This window comes from Somniosus microcephalus, chromosome 4 (assembly GCF_052327205.1).
Source record: "Somniosus microcephalus isolate GS21.2 chromosome 4, FLI_Smic_1.0, whole genome shotgun sequence".
In the NCBI taxonomy this organism is placed as follows: Eukaryota; Metazoa; Chordata; class Chondrichthyes; order Squaliformes; family Somniosidae; genus Somniosus; species Somniosus microcephalus.
Genome location: NC_140990.1, coordinates 249,323,712 through 249,342,773, shown reverse-complemented (window position 1 = coordinate 249,342,773; position 19,062 = coordinate 249,323,712). Strand labels below are relative to the sequence as shown.

General features: G+C 44.6%; 1 protein-coding gene across 1 annotated transcript in view; it reads right to left on the bottom strand.

Annotated features, from left to right (window-relative positions):
* Positions 1-19,062, bottom strand: part of LOC147120358 (dynein axonemal heavy chain 11-like) — a 173,802-nt gene that overhangs the window by 29,028 nt on the left and 125,712 nt on the right. The window contains exon 22 of the mRNA XM_085984222.1: positions 16,702-16,803. Coding sequence (XP_085840348.1) covers positions 16,702-16,803 — 102 coding nt within the window. The remainder of the gene's footprint in view (positions 1-16,701; positions 16,804-19,062) is intronic.

The window sequence follows — 19,062 nt, the reverse complement described above, 5'->3', positions numbered from 1 at the left end:
AAGATAATAGATGTGTCTTTTAGAGGTATATGCGAAAATAGCCTCTCGTAATCTCGTCGATTTATCACGGTTAGAGCTGATCCTGTATCTAGCTCCATTTTAACTGGGGACCCTGCTATTGTGAGGGTAACCCAAATGGTTTGGTAATCTTCATTGGCAACTACATTGTGTAATTTGAGAGAGCTTAGTCTCTTGTTCCCGGAGTCGCTATCGCTCTTCTGGTCTTTGGAGCTACTGTCCGTCATCATTTGTACCTTTCTGTGCTTTTCCTTATTGATTCTTTTCCCGTTAGTGGATTTTTTATTTTCAGATCGGCATACACGTGGAATGTGTCCTATCTTTCCGCATCGCTTGCATGCTTTTTCTTTGAACCAGCAATCCCTCTGGTCATGGTTGGATCTGCCGCATCGATAACATTTCTTGAAACCCCGTGTCATTTCATGGGTGCCGAAGTCCTGTGGCCTTTGCTTTATCTTTGCCACTCCTATTGCACTGAAAGCCTTGTCCAGTGTTAAATCTTTTCTAGAAGATACCTTCTTTTGTGTTTCTACACTTAGGGGATCGCAGATGAATTTGTCTTGCAGAGAATCTGCCAGTCCTGCCTCGAATTGGCAGTGTAGGGTATCAACAATCTCTTCAAAATTCATGTCCATCGGTTCGGCTGGAGTGATTAAGTTGCGTAACAGCTTGTATGTTTCTGCGCCCATTAGATCCAGAAGAACTGAAGCTTTTTGTTCATCTTCTATTCCATTTGCGGTGCAAAACACCTCCACTCTTTCTACATATGTGGTCCAATCCTCTATCTTGTTATCAAAAACATCAATATTGCCAAAGTTAGGCTCTGTTTCGTTATCAAAAGCATCAATATTGCCAGACTTAGGCATTTCAAAAAAAAGATATGGCGCTTCCCGCGCTTTTTTTTTCTCTGTAGCAACGATATGGCGCTTCCCTGCCGCTGCTACCGATAACAACGCTGTTTTACTGTGGTTTCCGTTTATTCACTGTTGGAGACTCGTTCCCGACGGAGGTCTAAATGCTGACCTGCTTGCCGCGCCGGCCGTCTCCCGAGTGCACCCTCCCAGTCCGTTATTGCTTGCCTCCGATTTCGCTGCTTGTCTCAGCTGTAGAGCCCGCCGCTGGAGCCCCAGCCTGACGCCCAGGAAGGATTAGCGCAGTACCTGCCACCAGCTTGGCCAGCTGGTGAAACCACAGTTTCTATTACTTCCTTGAGTCTTCTGGACGCTGGAGGAATCGATGTCCTTGAGTGCTGCCGAATTGCAGGTAAGTCCGTTTCCACTTCGTCGCCACTGTAGTGTCCGTGTGTAGATAAAGACACTGAAGACAGGAGTTGGTTCATAGGTATTTACTAAGCAAGTCTGGGGGGGGGGGTCTAAAGGATATACACAATACACAGGCTTATATAGCCCAAGTGGCAATTACTGGCATTACGCACACCTGGGGCTCTTAAAGGCACATACACCACCATTGCTCTTAAAGGCACATACACCACACTGGTTCTGTTAAATTCCATGGGTGCAAAAACTTATGGGTTACTGCGAAATCTAATAACCCCAGAGAAGCCGGTAAACAAGGATTTTGGAAGCATTTCTACAGGACCACTTAAGCCCCACACCGCTGCTGATAGCAGAACGATTTAAGTTCCATAAAAGGAACCAACACAAAGACGAAAGCAATGCTGAGTACCTAACGGAACTGCGCAAGCTATCGAAATACTGCCAGTTTGGAGCGGGACTAGCAGACACGTTAAGGGACAAGTTTGTGTGTGGGCTACAAAGTGAAGGAACCCAGAAACGGCTTCTATCAGAAAAGGACCTTACGCTGGACAAAGCTTTCAATATGGCAGTATCACACGAAGCAGCCGCAAGGGGCGCTGCAGAGATACAACGGAGACCGCAAGAATACGGCACCAACGAAATGACCTATGGAACAGGGAAGTGCTATCGCTGCGGCAGAACAACACATGACCAGAAAGATTGTTGGTTCAAGGACCAAGTGTGCAGACAGTGTGGGAAAGCAGGACACATAGCAAGAGTCTGCAGGTCTGGGAAGAAAACCAACAGTAAGAAATCTCCACAAGAGAAGTACAAAAAGGTACACCAGGTGATGGACAGTGGTTCAGACGAACAGAAAAGTGACACAGACTCCGGAAGCAAGGAGCTGGGTTGTCTGAAACTACATAATGTAACCGAAATAGAGGATCACCAGACTATCTGGGTTACACTCAAGATAGACGGAGTCCAAGTGGAAATGGAATTGGACACAGGGTCAGCTCTAACAGTCATAAATCAAAGAGACTACAAGCGGCTATTTTCACACATACCCTTGAAAGCTACAGAGATTGTCTTGAAGATGTATACGGGGCAAAAAGTCTACCCCAAAGGAAAAATAAGGGTGAAAGTGACATATAAAGGTCAGGAAATACCTAAAATGGATATATATGTATTGCCAAATGGAGGACCACCACTGCTAGGACGTGAATAGATCCGGAAGATACATTTAGATTGGCATTCCATACAGGCACTGAAGGTGGAGGCCAAAAAGGATGACGACATCACACCTGGACGACTGTCAAAAATGCTAACTGACGCAAAAGAAGTGTTCCAGGAGGGACCAGGAGCACTAAAAGGAATAACAGCAACAATTAAAATAGAGGATAATGCAAGCCCAAAGTTTCTGAAGGCCAGACCAGTGCCTTATGCGATCAGACCAGCGGTTGAAGCAGAGCTGGAAGGGTTGGAACGTTCAGGAGTACTGTCCAAAGTGGACTGGAGCGAGTGGGCTACACCCATCGTCCCTGTAATGAAGAGGTCGTTGAGTAATATGCCTGGGGAACCAAAGAAGGTCCGCATCTGTGGGGATTTTAAGGTGACAGTGAACCCAGTCCTTCACACGGTGCAATATCCGCTTCCACGAATTGAGGATATTTTCACCTCGCTATCTGGTGGTAAACGCTTCACCAAAATTGATCTAGCCCAGGCGTACTTGCAAATGGAGGTAGAAGAAGCTTCGAAACATTACCTTATGATCAACACCCATAAAGGTCTCTATCAATACAACCGGCTGGTGTTTGGAGTAGCCTCGGCTCCGGCTATCTGGCAAAGGGCGATGGATCAGGTCCTGCAAGGGATTCCAGGGACCCAGTGTTATTTGGACGACATCTTGGTCACGGGCGAAAATGACGGTGATCACCTCGCTAACTTGGAGAAGGTGCTCGCCAGATTAAAGGAATATGGGCTACGAGCTAATTGCCACAAGTGCGAGTTTTTCCAGAAACAGATCTCGTATTGCGGCCACGTCATCGATGAAGAGGGGTTACATAAGTCCCCTGACAAGATTGAGGCAGTAGTCAAGGCTCCAGCACCAGAAAATGTGTCACAACTGAGGTCGTTCCTCAGGCTGGTAAACTATTACCACAAGTTCTTACCAAATTTGTCTACGGTACTACACCCGCTGAACACCCTACTGCAAACAGGGGTACCATGGAAGTGGGATGACGAACATAGAGGAGCTTTCCAGAAGTGTAAAGAATTGATCACATCAAAAGAGGTGTTAGCCCATTTCAATCCAGCACTACCAATTCGTTTGGCATGTGATGCATCATCCTACGGCATTGGAGCGGTGCTGTCGCACAAATTCCCAGACGGGTTGGAGAGGCCAGCGGCCTTTGTGTCTCGGTCACTAACCTCAGCCGAGCGCAACTACGCCCAGATTGACAGGGAGGCCCTCAGCCTAGTATGGGGAGTAAAAAAATTCAACCATTATCTGCATGGGCAGAAGTTCACCTTGCTGACTGACCACCAACCACTTGTCTCCATCTTTAATCCTAAGAAGGGCGTGCCAGTAATGACTGCACAGCGGTTACAAAGATGGTCCCTGTTTCTAGGGGCGAATCAATATGAAATAGAATATAAAGGCATGAAACAGCATGGGAACGCTGATGGGCTGTCGCGCCTGCCACTGCCTACGGTGGAGGAAGCACCAGCAGTGGACCCTATAGAGATATTTTATTCGTCGATAATTGAACGATTGCCAGTAACAAACGCGGATATAGAGAAGGAGAACTGCAATGATCCGACGCTGTCACGGGTATATGAATTGACGGTGAGGGGATGGCCAACACATGGCGACTCACTATTGCCAGCATTCTCATCCAGAAGAGAACAGCTGTCAGTATGCCAAAGGACAGTGATGTGTGGATCCAGAGTGGTGATTCCACCCAAGTTAAGGGAGAGAGTGCTAAAGGAGCTACATGAAGGTCATCTGGGGGGAGTGAAAATGAAAAGCCTTGCTAGGGCTTATGTGTGGTGGCCGGAAATCGATCAACAAATCGAAGACTTAACTAAGAGCTGCTTAGGATGCCAGAAGGTCCAAAATGCACCACCACATGCCCCTCTACACCCATGGGAGTGGCCCTCCTCTCCATGGCAACGGGTGCACATTGATTTGGTCACGGAAGGAGCCCCGAGGAGGGGCGGTTGGTGAGAAGGTCACGGAAGGAGCCACAGGAGGAGCGGCTGGTGAGCAGGCCCGGGCGGTGGGCTGAAGATTGTCGGACAGGAGGAATGGTGGAAATGGAATGGCGGCGCGCACCGACGCAGCGGCTTTGCTTCTCCCAGTCATGGGAACTTGCAAGATCACATTTCGTTGTTCATGTACTTGTGCAATGACAATAAAGTTGAATTATTATTATTATTATTATTATTTCACTGGTCCATTCATGGACTCAATGTTCTTAATAGCAGTGGATGCTCATTCAAAGTGGCCTGAGGTCATAAAGATGTCTTCAACCACTACAGAGAAAACGATTGCAGTCCTACGGACCATATTTGCCAGAAACGGTTTGCCAGAGCAGATCTGCTCTGATAATGGACCACAGTTTGTGTCCGACGAGTTCCAAAAATTCATGAAAAGGAATGGGGTAAGGCATTACACATCCGCCCCGTATCATCCAGCCACCAATGGATTGGCTGAGAGGTTCGTACAAACCTTTAAGAAGGCGATAAAGGCCATGTGCGATGAGGAAATTCCACTACAGCATAAGATGGACAATTTCTTATTAGCCTACCGAAACGCGACACATGCAGTTACCAACCAGACCCCGGCCATGATGTTCTTTAACCGAAGGTTGAGATCTCGTCTGGACTTGCTCAGACCAAATGTGCGAAGAAATGTTGAGGACAAACAATTCCAGCACATCAACGAGAAGCCGACAAGGAGCTTCAATGTAGGGCAACCAGTCTTGGCCCGTGACTATCGAACAGAGAAGTGGCAACCCGGAACGATATGTACAAGGCAGGGGCCATTAATGTACACAGTGGATGTCGGGGAGAACATTGTGAGACGCCACGTCGATCAGATCTTAGCGTCACAGGAAGGCGTCAACCCCATGTCTCGAGTACCTGGGGATGAACCCGACATACCGGTAGCATCTACTTCAGACCCAGTAGCAGTGGAACCCGATGAAAAGGGGTCAGAATCGCCTCTGCACCAAGAACAAGAACCTCCGGAAAGGCGCTATCCCGAAAGGGTCAGGAAGCCGCCCCAAAGACTGAATCTATAAATGGACTTTTGTTATTAAATGTACATGTAAAAATTTAATTGTTATTTGAATATTAAGGGGGTATTATTAATCTAAAAAGGGAGGAATTGTAGTGTATGTGCTTTAAGTCAGAACTACTTTTTACAGCTCCTGTATACTGTAGTACCAGCAGTAACCACACTGGTATATAAGCTGTGCGCATGCCTCTGTACCCCAGTCTAGAGATGACCCTCCTCCAGTAAAGACCTGTTGTTTGTTTATATACAGCATCCGTGTAATTCTTTATCCACTGAACCACGGATCTAACAGGTATGAGTGTGCAAATGTGATTTGTTACGTATGAAGCAATTACCATCCCAAAATGCATGGTGAATTTGCACTGAAGAGCGGGTCTCAGACATGCTCAGCTACTTGACAACAGCAAGACATGAAATGGTTAATGTGGCTCAGGAGAATGAGACAACTTTTAAAGCATTGACACATATTCCATCGAGAAACTATCTAATTAATGGAACAATCAGAATAAACACACTGGTACCTGTTAGAGGGATCGAAATTGAAGTTGAAGTGGAGAGTTACATGGAATTTGGATTGGGACAATTGAGGCTCAGGAGAAATCATGTTTAGCAAGAATTATCCACAAGATGGATATGAGTAAAAGAGAGATCTGGAGAATATTTTAAGTCCATGATTTGTTAATTAGCTGTTAAACTGTAGCTTTCTTTACAATGTTTGTTTTCTTTGTGTCGCTTGAAATGTATGTATTTGGTGAACGTGCTAATGCTTGTAAAACTGAATTATAAATTGTGACTGTAATAATTATGTTTTGTAGGTAACAGAGCGTGGGAAAAAAACAGTACGAATCCAGTATTAGGTGGTTTTCGTGGTGCCTCCTGTGTCACTACTACCGCAACTACCATGCTTTACGGGTTTAACAGGACCTGTTCAATTAATAGCCCCAGTTTCTGCTTCACACCACATCTACCCACAACCATCAGCCAACTCATTCTACTCAATATCAAAACCTATGCTCAAGTGAAACTGACAGTAAATGAGATACTTAAGTATGAGCTGCACAATTATGTGACACAATTGTGTACTCATGCCTATTCACACTGGTGGGATATTGGACTTAATATATCAGCACACACTCTGGTAGTTCTCCAACTTGTAATGATAGTGTATTTGATATATGTAACCCATGCAGTAAGACTTTGATGCATAAGCCAATTGTGTACTCATGGCTCTGACTAACCAGCACTAACAAATTAATTTGAGCAAACCAAAAGAGAAGATCCGAAGCATCATAGAGACCACCACAGGCGGGGTGAGATCAGGAAAGACAGAAGAAACAGAGGATACCCCAGGGGGGGCAGAATTGGAACACTGGAACAGTGAATTGAATTTGAGTTAGGGGTCGGAGGCTGCTCCTCCCCCTCAAAAGGAGTGGACTGTAAGAGAGGGGGAAATTTTCATTTCTCAGTCTCCCTACTAACTAATGCCCAAGTTGAGAAGACGATAAGCAAATTAGGGGACCACGAGCGGTGGGGTGTAGCCTATAATGCCAGTCAGCACCCCATGGCACGAATTACATCAGCAGCCCTAGTAATTGCCCAGTGTCTAGTCTCAATAGTCCTTATTATGATGTCTTGCTATTTGAAACATCTGACCCTCCAATTGAAACGTCAAACTAACAATTTAGAGCTGGCACGATGGGGGTGATTTTGTCAATGGGGAGCTTTTGGAGGCGGGACTCCTACTTGTCGGGTTTCAGTCCCGCCTCCAACAACTTCTGGCCAACCCACACTATTTTCCCTTGATTGACCTTGTTAAACCCGCCCAGCAGGCTTAGCAGGCCAATTAAGGGAAAACCGGCTGCAGAGAACATCAACGTATGAAGTTTCACGTCAAAAAATTTTGACAGATATATTGTCATTGTTTGACAGCTCTGTGAAGCTGCCAAACAGTGACATTCTCTGTGGTTTGATGAGGTCTTGAATTCAACAGGCAGTTAATAGGCTTTAATCCCTTCCCACCTCCAAGGAGACGGGACCCGGCGAGGAATGGCTACCTGCCTCCCGGGAAGATGGCATGGAGGCGGGTTGGGCACCCGCCCCCAAATTATGCCTTTTCCCGGCAATCCTGCCTCCATACCTGCCCCCCCCAGGGCTGGCAAGATTGCGCCCAATGTATGCAAAATCAAAAATGAAAGGTCAAAATAGAGTTTTCTCCCTCTCAAGGTAGGGAGTATGTTAGAAATCAGGGGTGTCCAAAATGTATATGGTTTTAAGGATAAAACTGTGACGTGAATAATGCTGTGTTTACATGATTGTATTAGAACTGGAGACAAAAGGTCTCTTCAGACTAATATTAGAATAATTAGATAGATGCTTAGAATCTGCTTATGTTTTGATTCCCTGCGGATGTTATAACATTTTGCACTGTGACAGTCACATATGACCTTGTTTCCAGGCTAGCTGTCATTCCATGGTACAATAGTCTGATAACGAAATAGTTCGTTTTGCATAGCTAAAGCTGCATGAACAGCATGAACATAAATAACTGATAACAAGCAGTTACGAACATCTGATGGCCGAGAATGGCATGTCTGACTCCAAACTGGGGAGGATAGGGACAGAGAAAAGACACGAATTCCAAAGGAAGAACCTTGGATGAGGTAATGAGACCCCCTTTTGGGGAGGGCTTTCATCCAAGAATCGAGACAAAGAACTTAATGCCCCATTGGGTGATGAGGTTTTAGGGGAACCTCTATAGGTTAAATGGTCTTTATAGTAATCTGGGATGTTATGATTAAGGTTATCCACCAGGTGGTGCTGTAGCCAATGCTGCTGCTAAGGTCAGGGGTTTGCTTCCTGTTAAGGTCAGGGGTTTGCTTCCTGGAAAGGTCAGCAAAGGTGGAATGCCAGGATGCTGGATGCAGGCCTGTCTGTATGTGTTTCCCAGTTGTTAATAAAGTACTCGTGTTAATTCTAATACCTCGCCTCTTCGAGTCCTTGTTCCACTTCATGGATTTATCACATTTGGCGACGAGGTAACAAAAGGACCCGGAAGAAAGAAAAAAAAAGTCTGCCGGGACGTTTAAACAACAAAATCACGAGCTACGGTTAGCTACCAGTTGGGAGAGCATGGCTGCCACGGTAGGAACGGTTTCCGCTTTTGATATTCAAGCACAAACCTGGGAGGAATACTGTGAAGTGTTGGGTTATTTTTTCGAAGCAAATGAAATAAATGATGCCGGAAAAAGGAAAGCCATTCTGCTTAGTTCAGTGGGAAGCCAAACCTACAGTTTGATGAAGAATCTGCTCAGTCCTGAAAAGTCTGGAGACAAATCATTTGTTGAATTAGTGGCCTTGCTAAAAGAACATTTCAACCCTAAGCCTAGTGAGATTGTACAGCGGTTGAAGTTTAATTCAAGGAACAGAAAAGAGGAAGTGAGCGTAATGGACTATGTAGCGGTGTTGCGTAAATTAGCACAAGATTGCAATTATGGGAACAACCTGAAGGAAATGCTGAGAGATAGGCTAGTTTGCGGAATAATGGACGACCGAATGCAGCGCAGATTATTATCCGAGACTGGGCTTACTTATGAAAAAGCATTGGAACTTGCTCAAGCCATAAAGACAGCGAACTGAGATGTAAAAGAAATACAGGGTTCAGACAGGGCTAATGCTAAGCAAGTTGCAGGTCAGGTTGTTGTGCACAAGTTAAACATGCGTCAGAAACCACAACGTGAGCATGGGAAGGCATGTTATAGATGCAAGGGCGATCACCTGGCGAGTGAATGCCGGTTTCTGGAGGAAAAGTGCTACAAGTGTGGGAAACAAGGACACATAAAATGAGCATGCAGGGCAAAATCCACCTGTGGAGGAATCCAAACCAAAAGGGGGAGGAAAGCAAAATCAAGGAAGAGAAGTGAAAAAACATGGAGCACACCACATCAGCGGAGAAGCTGAGGAAGAAGAGGACATGTTCATAATGTATAGCATGTTAGCGAACATTCCAAAAGTGGCTCCTATCACATTGCAACTGACAGTAAATGGCTCTAAGGTGAACTTTGAAGTGGATACAGGGTGCGGTGTGACCATAATGAACAAGGCAGAGTACTCAAAATTGTGGAACCGTGCAAAAGTTCCAGAGTTAAAGCCTTGCTCCCTGCATCTTAAAACATATACAGGTGAACGAGTAGCGACATTAGGTACAGCTAATGTAACTGTGCAACACAGGGACACCGTGGAACAGCTACCTGTAGTTATAGTATCGGGTCCCGGACCAAACCTGTTAGGTCGGGGCTGGATAAAAGAACTTAAATTAGACTGGGGAGCAGTAAATCAAATAGATGCTGGCAAACAGTTGGCTTTGCAAGAAGTGTTGAGTGAACATGCGAACGTGTTCAAGGAGGAACTTGGCACATTTAATGGCCCCCCAGCTAAGATTTATGTAGACAAGGAGGCACCGCCAAGGTTTTTTAAACAACGACCTGTGCCTTATGCCATGAAGCCAAAGGTAGAGGCTGAGCTTGACCGTCTATTGAGAGAGAACATACTGGAGCCAGTGAAATGTTCGGAATGGGCAGCTCCCATAGTACCTGTTTTAAAACCGGACAATTCGGTAAGACTCTGTGGAGACTATAAATTGACAGTCAATCGGGTGTCCAAACTAGAGCAGTATCCTATTCCCAAAACAGAGGATCTCTTTGCAAACCTGGCTGGAGGAAAGAAATTCACAAAGTTGGATACGAGTCATGCCTACTTGCAGATTACACTGGATGACGAATCAAAGAAGTATGTCACCATAAATACACACAAGGGCTTGTTTACATATAACCGCTTACCGTTTGGTGTCTCATCTAGTCCAGCTATCTTCCAGAGGACAATCGAAGGTGTACTGCAAGGGATTCCACCTATCTGGATGACATTCTGGTGACGGGAAGAACCGACCAGGAGCATCTGAGCACTCTGAGAGAGGTACTACAGAGATTGGAGAGGGCAGGGTTCCGGCTCAAGAGGAGTAAGTGCACTTTCCTGGGAAATGAGGCAGTATTCCTGGGACACAGAGTGGATGCCACCGGACTCCATCCACTCAAGAAGGTACAAGCACCGCAGGACGCCCCTGCTCCTACAAATGTGGTCGAGTTAAAAGCTTACCTGGGACTGCTGAACTATTATAACAGGTTTTTACCAAACTTGTCAACTGTGTTAGCACCTCTTCACAAACTACTGTGCAAGGAGACACAGTGGCAGTGGGGAGAGGAGCAGGGGGTTTCATTTGAACAGTCCAAGAAACTGATGCTGTCGTCGGATGTGCTGGTTCACTACAATGCAGAGAAAGACATCATTCCCTCTCGTGACGCTTCACCATACGGGGTGGGGGCAGTTCTTTCACACTGCATGGAAGATGGAACTGAAAGACCAATAGGGTTTATGTCCCGAACTCTAACACCAGCGGGAAAAAACTATTCCCAGTTAGACAAAGAGGGGTTAGCAGTAATGTTTGGGTTACAGAGGTTCCACAAGTACATATATGGCAGGAAGTTCACCATATGCACCGATCATAAACCTCTTCTCTCTCTTTTCAATGAAATGAAAGCAGTTCCACAGATGGTGTTACCCCGGATCCAGAGGTGGGCCGTGACGTTGAGGGCATATGAGTATGTCATCGTCTACAAGGCAGGCAAGTACCATGGGAACGCAGATGCCTTGAGCTGTCTTCCACTGCCAGGCACACCTATCCGTGCAGCTCCAGAGGACAGAGTGTTGATGTTGGAGGACACTGACACGGCACTTGTGACTGCAGAGCAAGTAAGAACATGGACAGGTAAAGATCCAGTACTGTCTAGAGTTTGAGAATATGTGGTGAGGGGATGGCCATAGCATCCGGAAGGGGCTGACTTCACACCCTACAGTGTCAGGAAAACAGAGCTGAGTGTGCAGGATGGTTGCGTGTTGTGGGGAGCACGAGTGATTATTCCACAGCCAGCACGACAGTCTATCCTAGAGCAACTACATCAGTGTCATCCTGGGTCTCGCGTATGAAAGCCTTAGCTAGGAGTTACTTGTGATGGCCAAAGCTAGATGAGGAGATAGAAAATCTAGTCAAGACATGCAGCACTTGTCAGGAACACCGGAAGGCACCAGCAGCGGCTCCTCTCCACCCCTGGGAGTGGCCGGATAAACCATGGAGAAGATTGCACTTAGATTATGCGGGTCCATTCATGGGGAAGATGTTCCTCATAATCATTGATGCACATTCCAAATGGATGGATGTTTATCCTGTAAATTCTGCTTCCGCCACGACTACTATAGACTGCCTGCATCAGAGCTTCAGTAATCAAGGGCTACCGGAGATCGTGGTAAGTGACAATGCCACTTGTTTTGTGAGTACAGAGACAAAAGAGTTCTTGAGAAAAAATGGCATAGTGCAGGTGACCTCGGCTCCATATCATCCGTCCTCAAATAGACTTGCGAAGAGCGCCGTACAAACATTTAAAGAGATGATGAAAAAAAGTGCAGAAGGGAGTTTAGCAGCCAAAGTGTCACGGGTTCTGTTCAGCTACAGAATAACACCTCAATCCACCACAGGACTCTCTCCTGCTGAGATGTTATTAGGTCATAGACTACGCTCCACTCTTGACCTTGTCCACCCAGACCTAAAAAGGAAAATGGAAAACAGACAAAACAAACAAAAAGAGAACCATGACAAAAGAACAAAGAGCCGAAGTTTTGGAGAAGGAGATGCGGTCCTTACCAGAAATTTCAGTTATGGACCCAAGTGGATTCCTGGCTTCATAGACTCAATGACCGGTCCCGTATCATACAAGGTTATGTTGGGTGATGGTAGGGTAGTACGCAGACATGTAGATCAGATACTTACCAGACAAGGGGAAATTGAAATGAGGTTTCCAGACGCAATGGCTGAGGACAGGTTTGCCCCCAGTTATCCAAGTGCATCTGTGGTGCCACCACCAGGGACAGAGACAATTCCACAGGAACACATTCGTCAAGAGGAAACCATCGTTGCAGAGTCAGATACTCCGAGCACTGCTCAGGAGCAGCTGGTGGCTTCACCACAAATAAGCAGGGACTTTACTGTCAGACGTTCACAAAGTTCTCGCAAGCCACCAGAGAGATTGATACTGATCTGTTAGATTCGTCAAGTATGGAACATGGTGAATGGAGACTTCTTATGTGACCCTTAGGAATGGTTGTTGGTTAAGAAATTCATACTGAAATCTTAAGCGGGGAGGGATATAGTAATCTGGGATGTTATGATTAAGGTTATCCACCAGGTGGTGCTGTAGCCAATGCTGCTGCTAAGGTCAGGGGTTTGCTTCCTGTTACGTCAGCAAAGGTGGAATGCCAGGATGCTGGATGCAGGCCTGTCTGTATGTGCTTCCCAGTTGTTAATAAAGTACTCGTGTTAATTCTACTACCTCGCCTCTTTGAGTCCTTGTTCCACTTCATGGATTTATCACAGTCTTGTCAATAATTTGGCCTCAGGCCCACCCCTAAAAAGAGAATAAATGTAACACTCCGAGTGCTTGCCCACACAGACGGTGGAGGGGAGAGCCAAGCAGAAGTTGGGCTGGTCGAACACTTTTTTGAGAGTGATCCCATGCTTACCAACTTGAAGGCTCCAGAGAGAGAGAGGCCAGAAGCCAGAGAACTGTTCACGCACACCAGTCATCTGTCCGATCGGGACCAGTACCAGCTGCTTGTCACTGTCATATGTTTTTGCTGTATAACTAGCATGTTATATTCTGTCTTAAACTCTGATTAAACACAATATACCCACCATATTGGTTTGCAGTCAGTCCTGATCATTTGAAAGACTAGAGATAAGCTACTACAGGAAACTTTCTGATATCTGGCACTGATGGGACCGAGCTGGTGCCGTACCATCAAAAGTGCCGGACATACCAGTGTTAATGTTGAAACATACGGAACTGAAAAGCTCCGTGTGAATCAACAAACCCTGTTGCTTAGCAACAGCTTCAAAACAGTCGGCTGCAGCTGCAAGCGTCTCTAGCTGAAGCTGTTGCTATAGCTACAGACCTTGCAGTGCCTGACTGGGAAAAAAAAAGCAACAAGAACTAAAAAAACTTATAGAAAACGGCTCCTGATTTTTGCCGTTAGATCGAGTATTCCAGACATATAACCTCCGGATAAACCAAAGTTTCCTGCAATTGGCTTAATCACTACAGTACACTATCCATAAGTAGTTACTATAAGCTCCCCATGATGAGCATTATGCATACAAAATCGAATATATGCTAAAACAAAAGAATATTTTTTTTAATTCGTATTAATTTCAGTTAAAATCAATGCTTTTGACATGGAGTGACTACTGTAGTATTCAAGAGTTAACAAGGGTCAATTCACCAGGAACTAGATTTCGCAGTAGTCAGTGTAATAATTGGTTTATGGTTTCAGCAATATCAGAGTTGCTACTTCGGATGACTTGGTATCTAACTTAACCTCAGGTCCTGTGTTATATATTGCACATTATCCACATCTAGAGAATATGAGGATTAAGGAACAAACATAGAAACATAGAAGATAGGAGCAGGAGTAGGCCATTCGGCCCCTCGAGCCTGCTCCGTCATTCAATGCGATCATGGCTGATCATCCAAATTCAGTACCCTGTCCCTGCTTTCTCCCCATACCCCTTGATCCCTTTAGCCTTAAGAAATATATCCAACTCCTTCTTAAATATATTTAATGAATTGGCCTCTACTGCCTTCTGTGGTAGAGAATTCCACAGGTTCACCACTCTCTGGGTGAAGAAATTCCTCCTCATTTCTGTCCTAAATGGCTTACCCCTTATCCTTAGACTGTGACCCCTGGTTCTCATAGAGTCATAGAGTTTTACAGCACAGAAAGAGGCCCTTCGGCCCATCGTGTCCGCGCCGGCCATCAAGCCCTGTCTAATCTAATCCCATTTTCCAGCATTTGGTCCGTAGCCTTGTATGCTATGGCATTTCAAGTGCTCATCCAAATGCTTCTTGAATGTTGTGAGGGTTCCTGCCTCTACCACCCTTTCAGGCAGTGAGTTCCAGATTCCAACCACCCTCTGGGTGAAAAGGTTCTTCCTCAAATCCCCTCTAAACCTCCTGCCCCTTACCTTGAATCTATGCCCCCTTGTTATTGACCCCTCTACTAAGGGGAAAAGTTCCCTTCTATCTACCCTATCTATGCCCCTCATAATTTTGTACACCTCAATCAGGTCCCCCCTCAGCCTTCTCTGCTCCAAGGAAAACAACCCCAGCCTGTCCAGTCTTTCTCCATAGCTGAAGCGCTCCAGCCCAGGTAACATCCTGGTAAATCTCCTCTGCACCCTCTCCAAAGCAATCACATCCTTCCTATAGTGTGGCGACCAGAACTGCACACAGTACTCCAGCTGTGGCCTTACCAGCGTTTTGTACAGCTCCATCATAACCTCCCTGCTCTTATATTCTATGCCTCGGCTAATGAAGGCAAGTATCCCATATGGCTTTTTAACCACCTTATCCACCTGTTCTGCTGCCTTCAGGGATCTATGTACATGCACACCAAGGTCTCTCTGATCCTCTGTCTTTCCTAGGGTCTTACCATTCATTGTGTATTCCCTTGCCTTGTTAGTCCGTCAAAAATGCATCGCCTCACACTTTTCAGGGTTAAATTCCATTTGCCACTGCTCCGCCCATCTGACCAACCCATCTATATCGTCCTGTAGCCTGAGGCTTCCCTCCTCGCTATTCACCACCCCACCAATTTTCGTGTCATCTGCGAACTTACTGATCATACCTTTTACATCCACATCCAAATCATTAATGTAGACCACAAACAGTTCTGGACTCCTCGACCATCGGGAACATCCTTCCTGCATCTAGTCTGTCCAGTCCTGTCAGAATTTTCTAAGTTTCAATGAGATCCCCATCTCATTCTTTTAAACTCCAGCGAGTATAAGCCTAATCGACCCAATCTCTCCTCATACGTCATTCCTGCCAAACCAGGTATCAGCCTGGTGAATCTTCGTTGAACTCCTTCCATGGCAAGAACATCCTTCCTCAGAGAAGGCGACCAAAACTGCACACAATACTCAAGATGTGGTCTCACCAAGGCCTTGTACAACTGCAGCAAGACATCCTTGTTCCTGTACTCGAACCCTCTCGCTACGAAGGCCAACATACCATTTGCCTTCTTAACCGCCTGCTGCACCTTCAGCGACTGGTGCACAAGGACACCCAAGTCTCGTTGCACTTCCCCTTCTCCCAATCTATTGCCATTCAGATAATAATCTGCCTTCCTGTTTTTGCCACTAAAGTGGATAACCTCGCATTTATCCACGTTATATTGCATCTGCCATGCTTCTGCCCAATCACCCAACCTGTCCAAATCATCCTGGAATTTCTCGGCATCCTCCTCACAGCACACACGCCCACCCAGCTTTGTGTCGTCTGCAAACTTGGAGATATTACATCTAGTTCCCTTGTCTAGATCATTAATATATATTGTGAATAGCTGGGGTCCTAGCACCGAACCCTGCGGTACCCCACTAGTCACTGCCTGCCACTCGGAAAAAGACCCGTTTATTCCAACTCTTTGCTTTCTGTCTGCCAACCAGTTCTCTATCCAAGTCAATACCTTGCCCCCAATCCCATGTGCCTTAACTTTACACGCTAATCTCTTATGCGGGACCTTATCGAAAGCCTTCTGAAAGTCCAAATACACCACATCCACTGGTTCTCCCTTATCTATTTTACCAGTTACATCCTCAAAAAATTCCAGTAGATTAGTCAAGCACAATTTACCTTTTGTAAATCCATGTTGACTTTGTCCGATCCTGTCACTGTTTTCTAAGTGCTCTGTTATTACATCTTTTATAATGGACTCTAGCATTTTCCCCAGAGTTATCAGACATTATCAGAGTTACTTAACGATTGTTACTTTGGTGAGTTTGTCTCGTTGCAGCCATAGATTTGTTTTTTTATCAATTTGACACCACAATTATATCAGTTACCTGGTGTATCTTATCTCATAAAAAGTGAATTAACAGTGCATAGTGTAGACTTTTAATAAAAGTTCTTTTCTATAAAAGCAAAATATATTTCACAGAGGTTCAGTACAATTCATAGTACTTACTGCAAGCTTTTTTCTAATGACCTCAAGTTTCTCTGCAGCAGCAGCTAAATCAGATGTGGCTTGCACAAGTGCTTTACGTTTGAGGTCCACTTCACAGTAAACCTGTCAACATATAAGCATATAGTCAGCATTAACGTTATTCGATTTATAATAGTGTAGGCGAGCATAGAATGAACGTAAAGTGAAAAGATTTATTTGAAATAAAAAGCCAGTAATAAGTGAGAGTTACAAAGCTTTAACGAAGTACATTGACTACAAATACCGTACATATATTCCACTTTCTATGCTTCACTAATCTCTCCTACCTATCCCTTGCATACATGCTGTCCTGTGCTTTTTCAAGCGCGAGATATTCTGGCATGCAGATAGCACCATGGATACCACCAACAATGCTCTTTTATTGACCCTGTCAATGTGGGGTGAGATTTTTCTCCCCCCCTTCTCCCTCCCCCGTGCTTCATTTTAAACATAGCAAATTCACCTTCAAAGGGCAGCTAAATGTGAATGACAGTGAACCCAGATTTTGAACTCAGCTCTCCTCCTTTAGCAACCAATGTTCTTACACTGTTGCTACTGTGTGATTATCATATCACTAATATTTCTGCAACCTTCTTTCTTATGCATACACACAATGTTTTGGGGAGTCAGAGTTTAGGGAGTTCCAAGTAAAATCAGTAACTTAATTCAAGAAAAAGGTTGACAACACAGAGAAACTATTAAATTTCTGCATACACTAGATAATTAAAATGGTAAAGAACTATACATACAGTACAAGAACTGGCAAGGAAGTTATGATGAACCTTTATAAAACACTGGTTCGGCCTTAACTGGAGTACTGTGCCCAATTCTGGGCAGTGCACTTTAGGAAGAATGTGAAGGCCATAGAGAGGGTGCAGAAAAGATTTCCAAGAATGGTTCCAGGGATGAGGGACTTCAGCTAAATGGATAGACTGGAGAAGCTGGGGTTATTCTCCTTAGAGCAGAGAAGGTAGAGAGGTGATTTGATAGAGGTGTTCAAAATCATGAGGGGGCCTAGACAGAGTAGAGAGAGAGAGAAACTATTCCCATTGGCGGAAGGGTCGAGAACCAGTGGACACAGATTTAAGACGATTGGCAGAAGAATCAAAGGTGGCGTGAGGAAAATCCTTTTTACGCAGCGAGTTGTTTGGATCTGGAATGCACTGCCTGAAAGGGCGGTGGAGGCAGATGCAATCATGGCTTTCAAAAGGAAATTGGATAAGTACCTGAAGGAAAAACATTCACAGGGCTGTAGGGTAAGGGGAATGGGACTAGCTGAAGTGCTCTTGCAGAGAGCCGGCACAGGTTCGGTGGGCCAAATGGCCTCCTTCAGCGCTGTAGCCATTCTATGATTCTAATGTGCATGTGTTTTCATTGTGTTTTATAAACATGTGCAAGTATCAAAAAAATAAGTTGTGGTACATGATTGATCACAAATGTTGGAGTCCTAAAATGCTGATACAAGCCAACCTTGTAAAGGAACACTCAAACTGCAAGCAAACATTAAACCAGGTTAATACTTACATATATCTTTTGGAAATGACATCGTGACAGGCATGCAGATAAAGAAAAGGTAACAAAAAATGTTGAAAATGCATCACAACAATGAAAAATTATTCTGTGGAAAAAACATTAATTATCCTGTGGTAAGATGAATTAGCCACTCATCATTAATGAGAATGTACATTTTATGTAAGTTTTAAGTCCAGCTGTGATAGATGTGCTACTACTGGCAAAATACATCATGATAACACTCAAGTCAGCAGTGAAATGTTCAGTTGACATATGTTCTCTTGCAAAGCATTCAATCATGCCCAAAACAAGTTACTCTGATTGGTTAAAAAGATATATTTCAAATATTACTGTAATATGCCTTCTGTTGGTCTATATGGTTTATTAATGAACATATTTACAAATCACTACAGTTCATTGTATTTCTTCTACCCATTGAAGTTCAATGGCAAGAACTTTAAATAAAGCTGTCAAAGGATAAGGGAAAGGTGATCAAAATAGACTTTTATTAACAGGACTATAAAAACTATTTGGAAGCACTTTAAAAAATATAACTCATCAAAACTAATCTTAGCAGTTCCTTTATTTCATAAAAAAGTAATCCTAAATCTAAATTTTAATGACTCATATTCCACCTAATCTGACACCTGTATTGATTCCAAAATTACATAGTTTCACTGGTCTTAATTGAACAGATATGCAAAATTTGATATATATAAAACCATTCTGACTGCTCCTTATGATACTTTTGCTCTTCAAATGTTCACTTACAGCATCTCAAAAGTCCCTCAAGCCCTTTTCCCTTGATGAAAGTTAACCTGACTAGCCTGT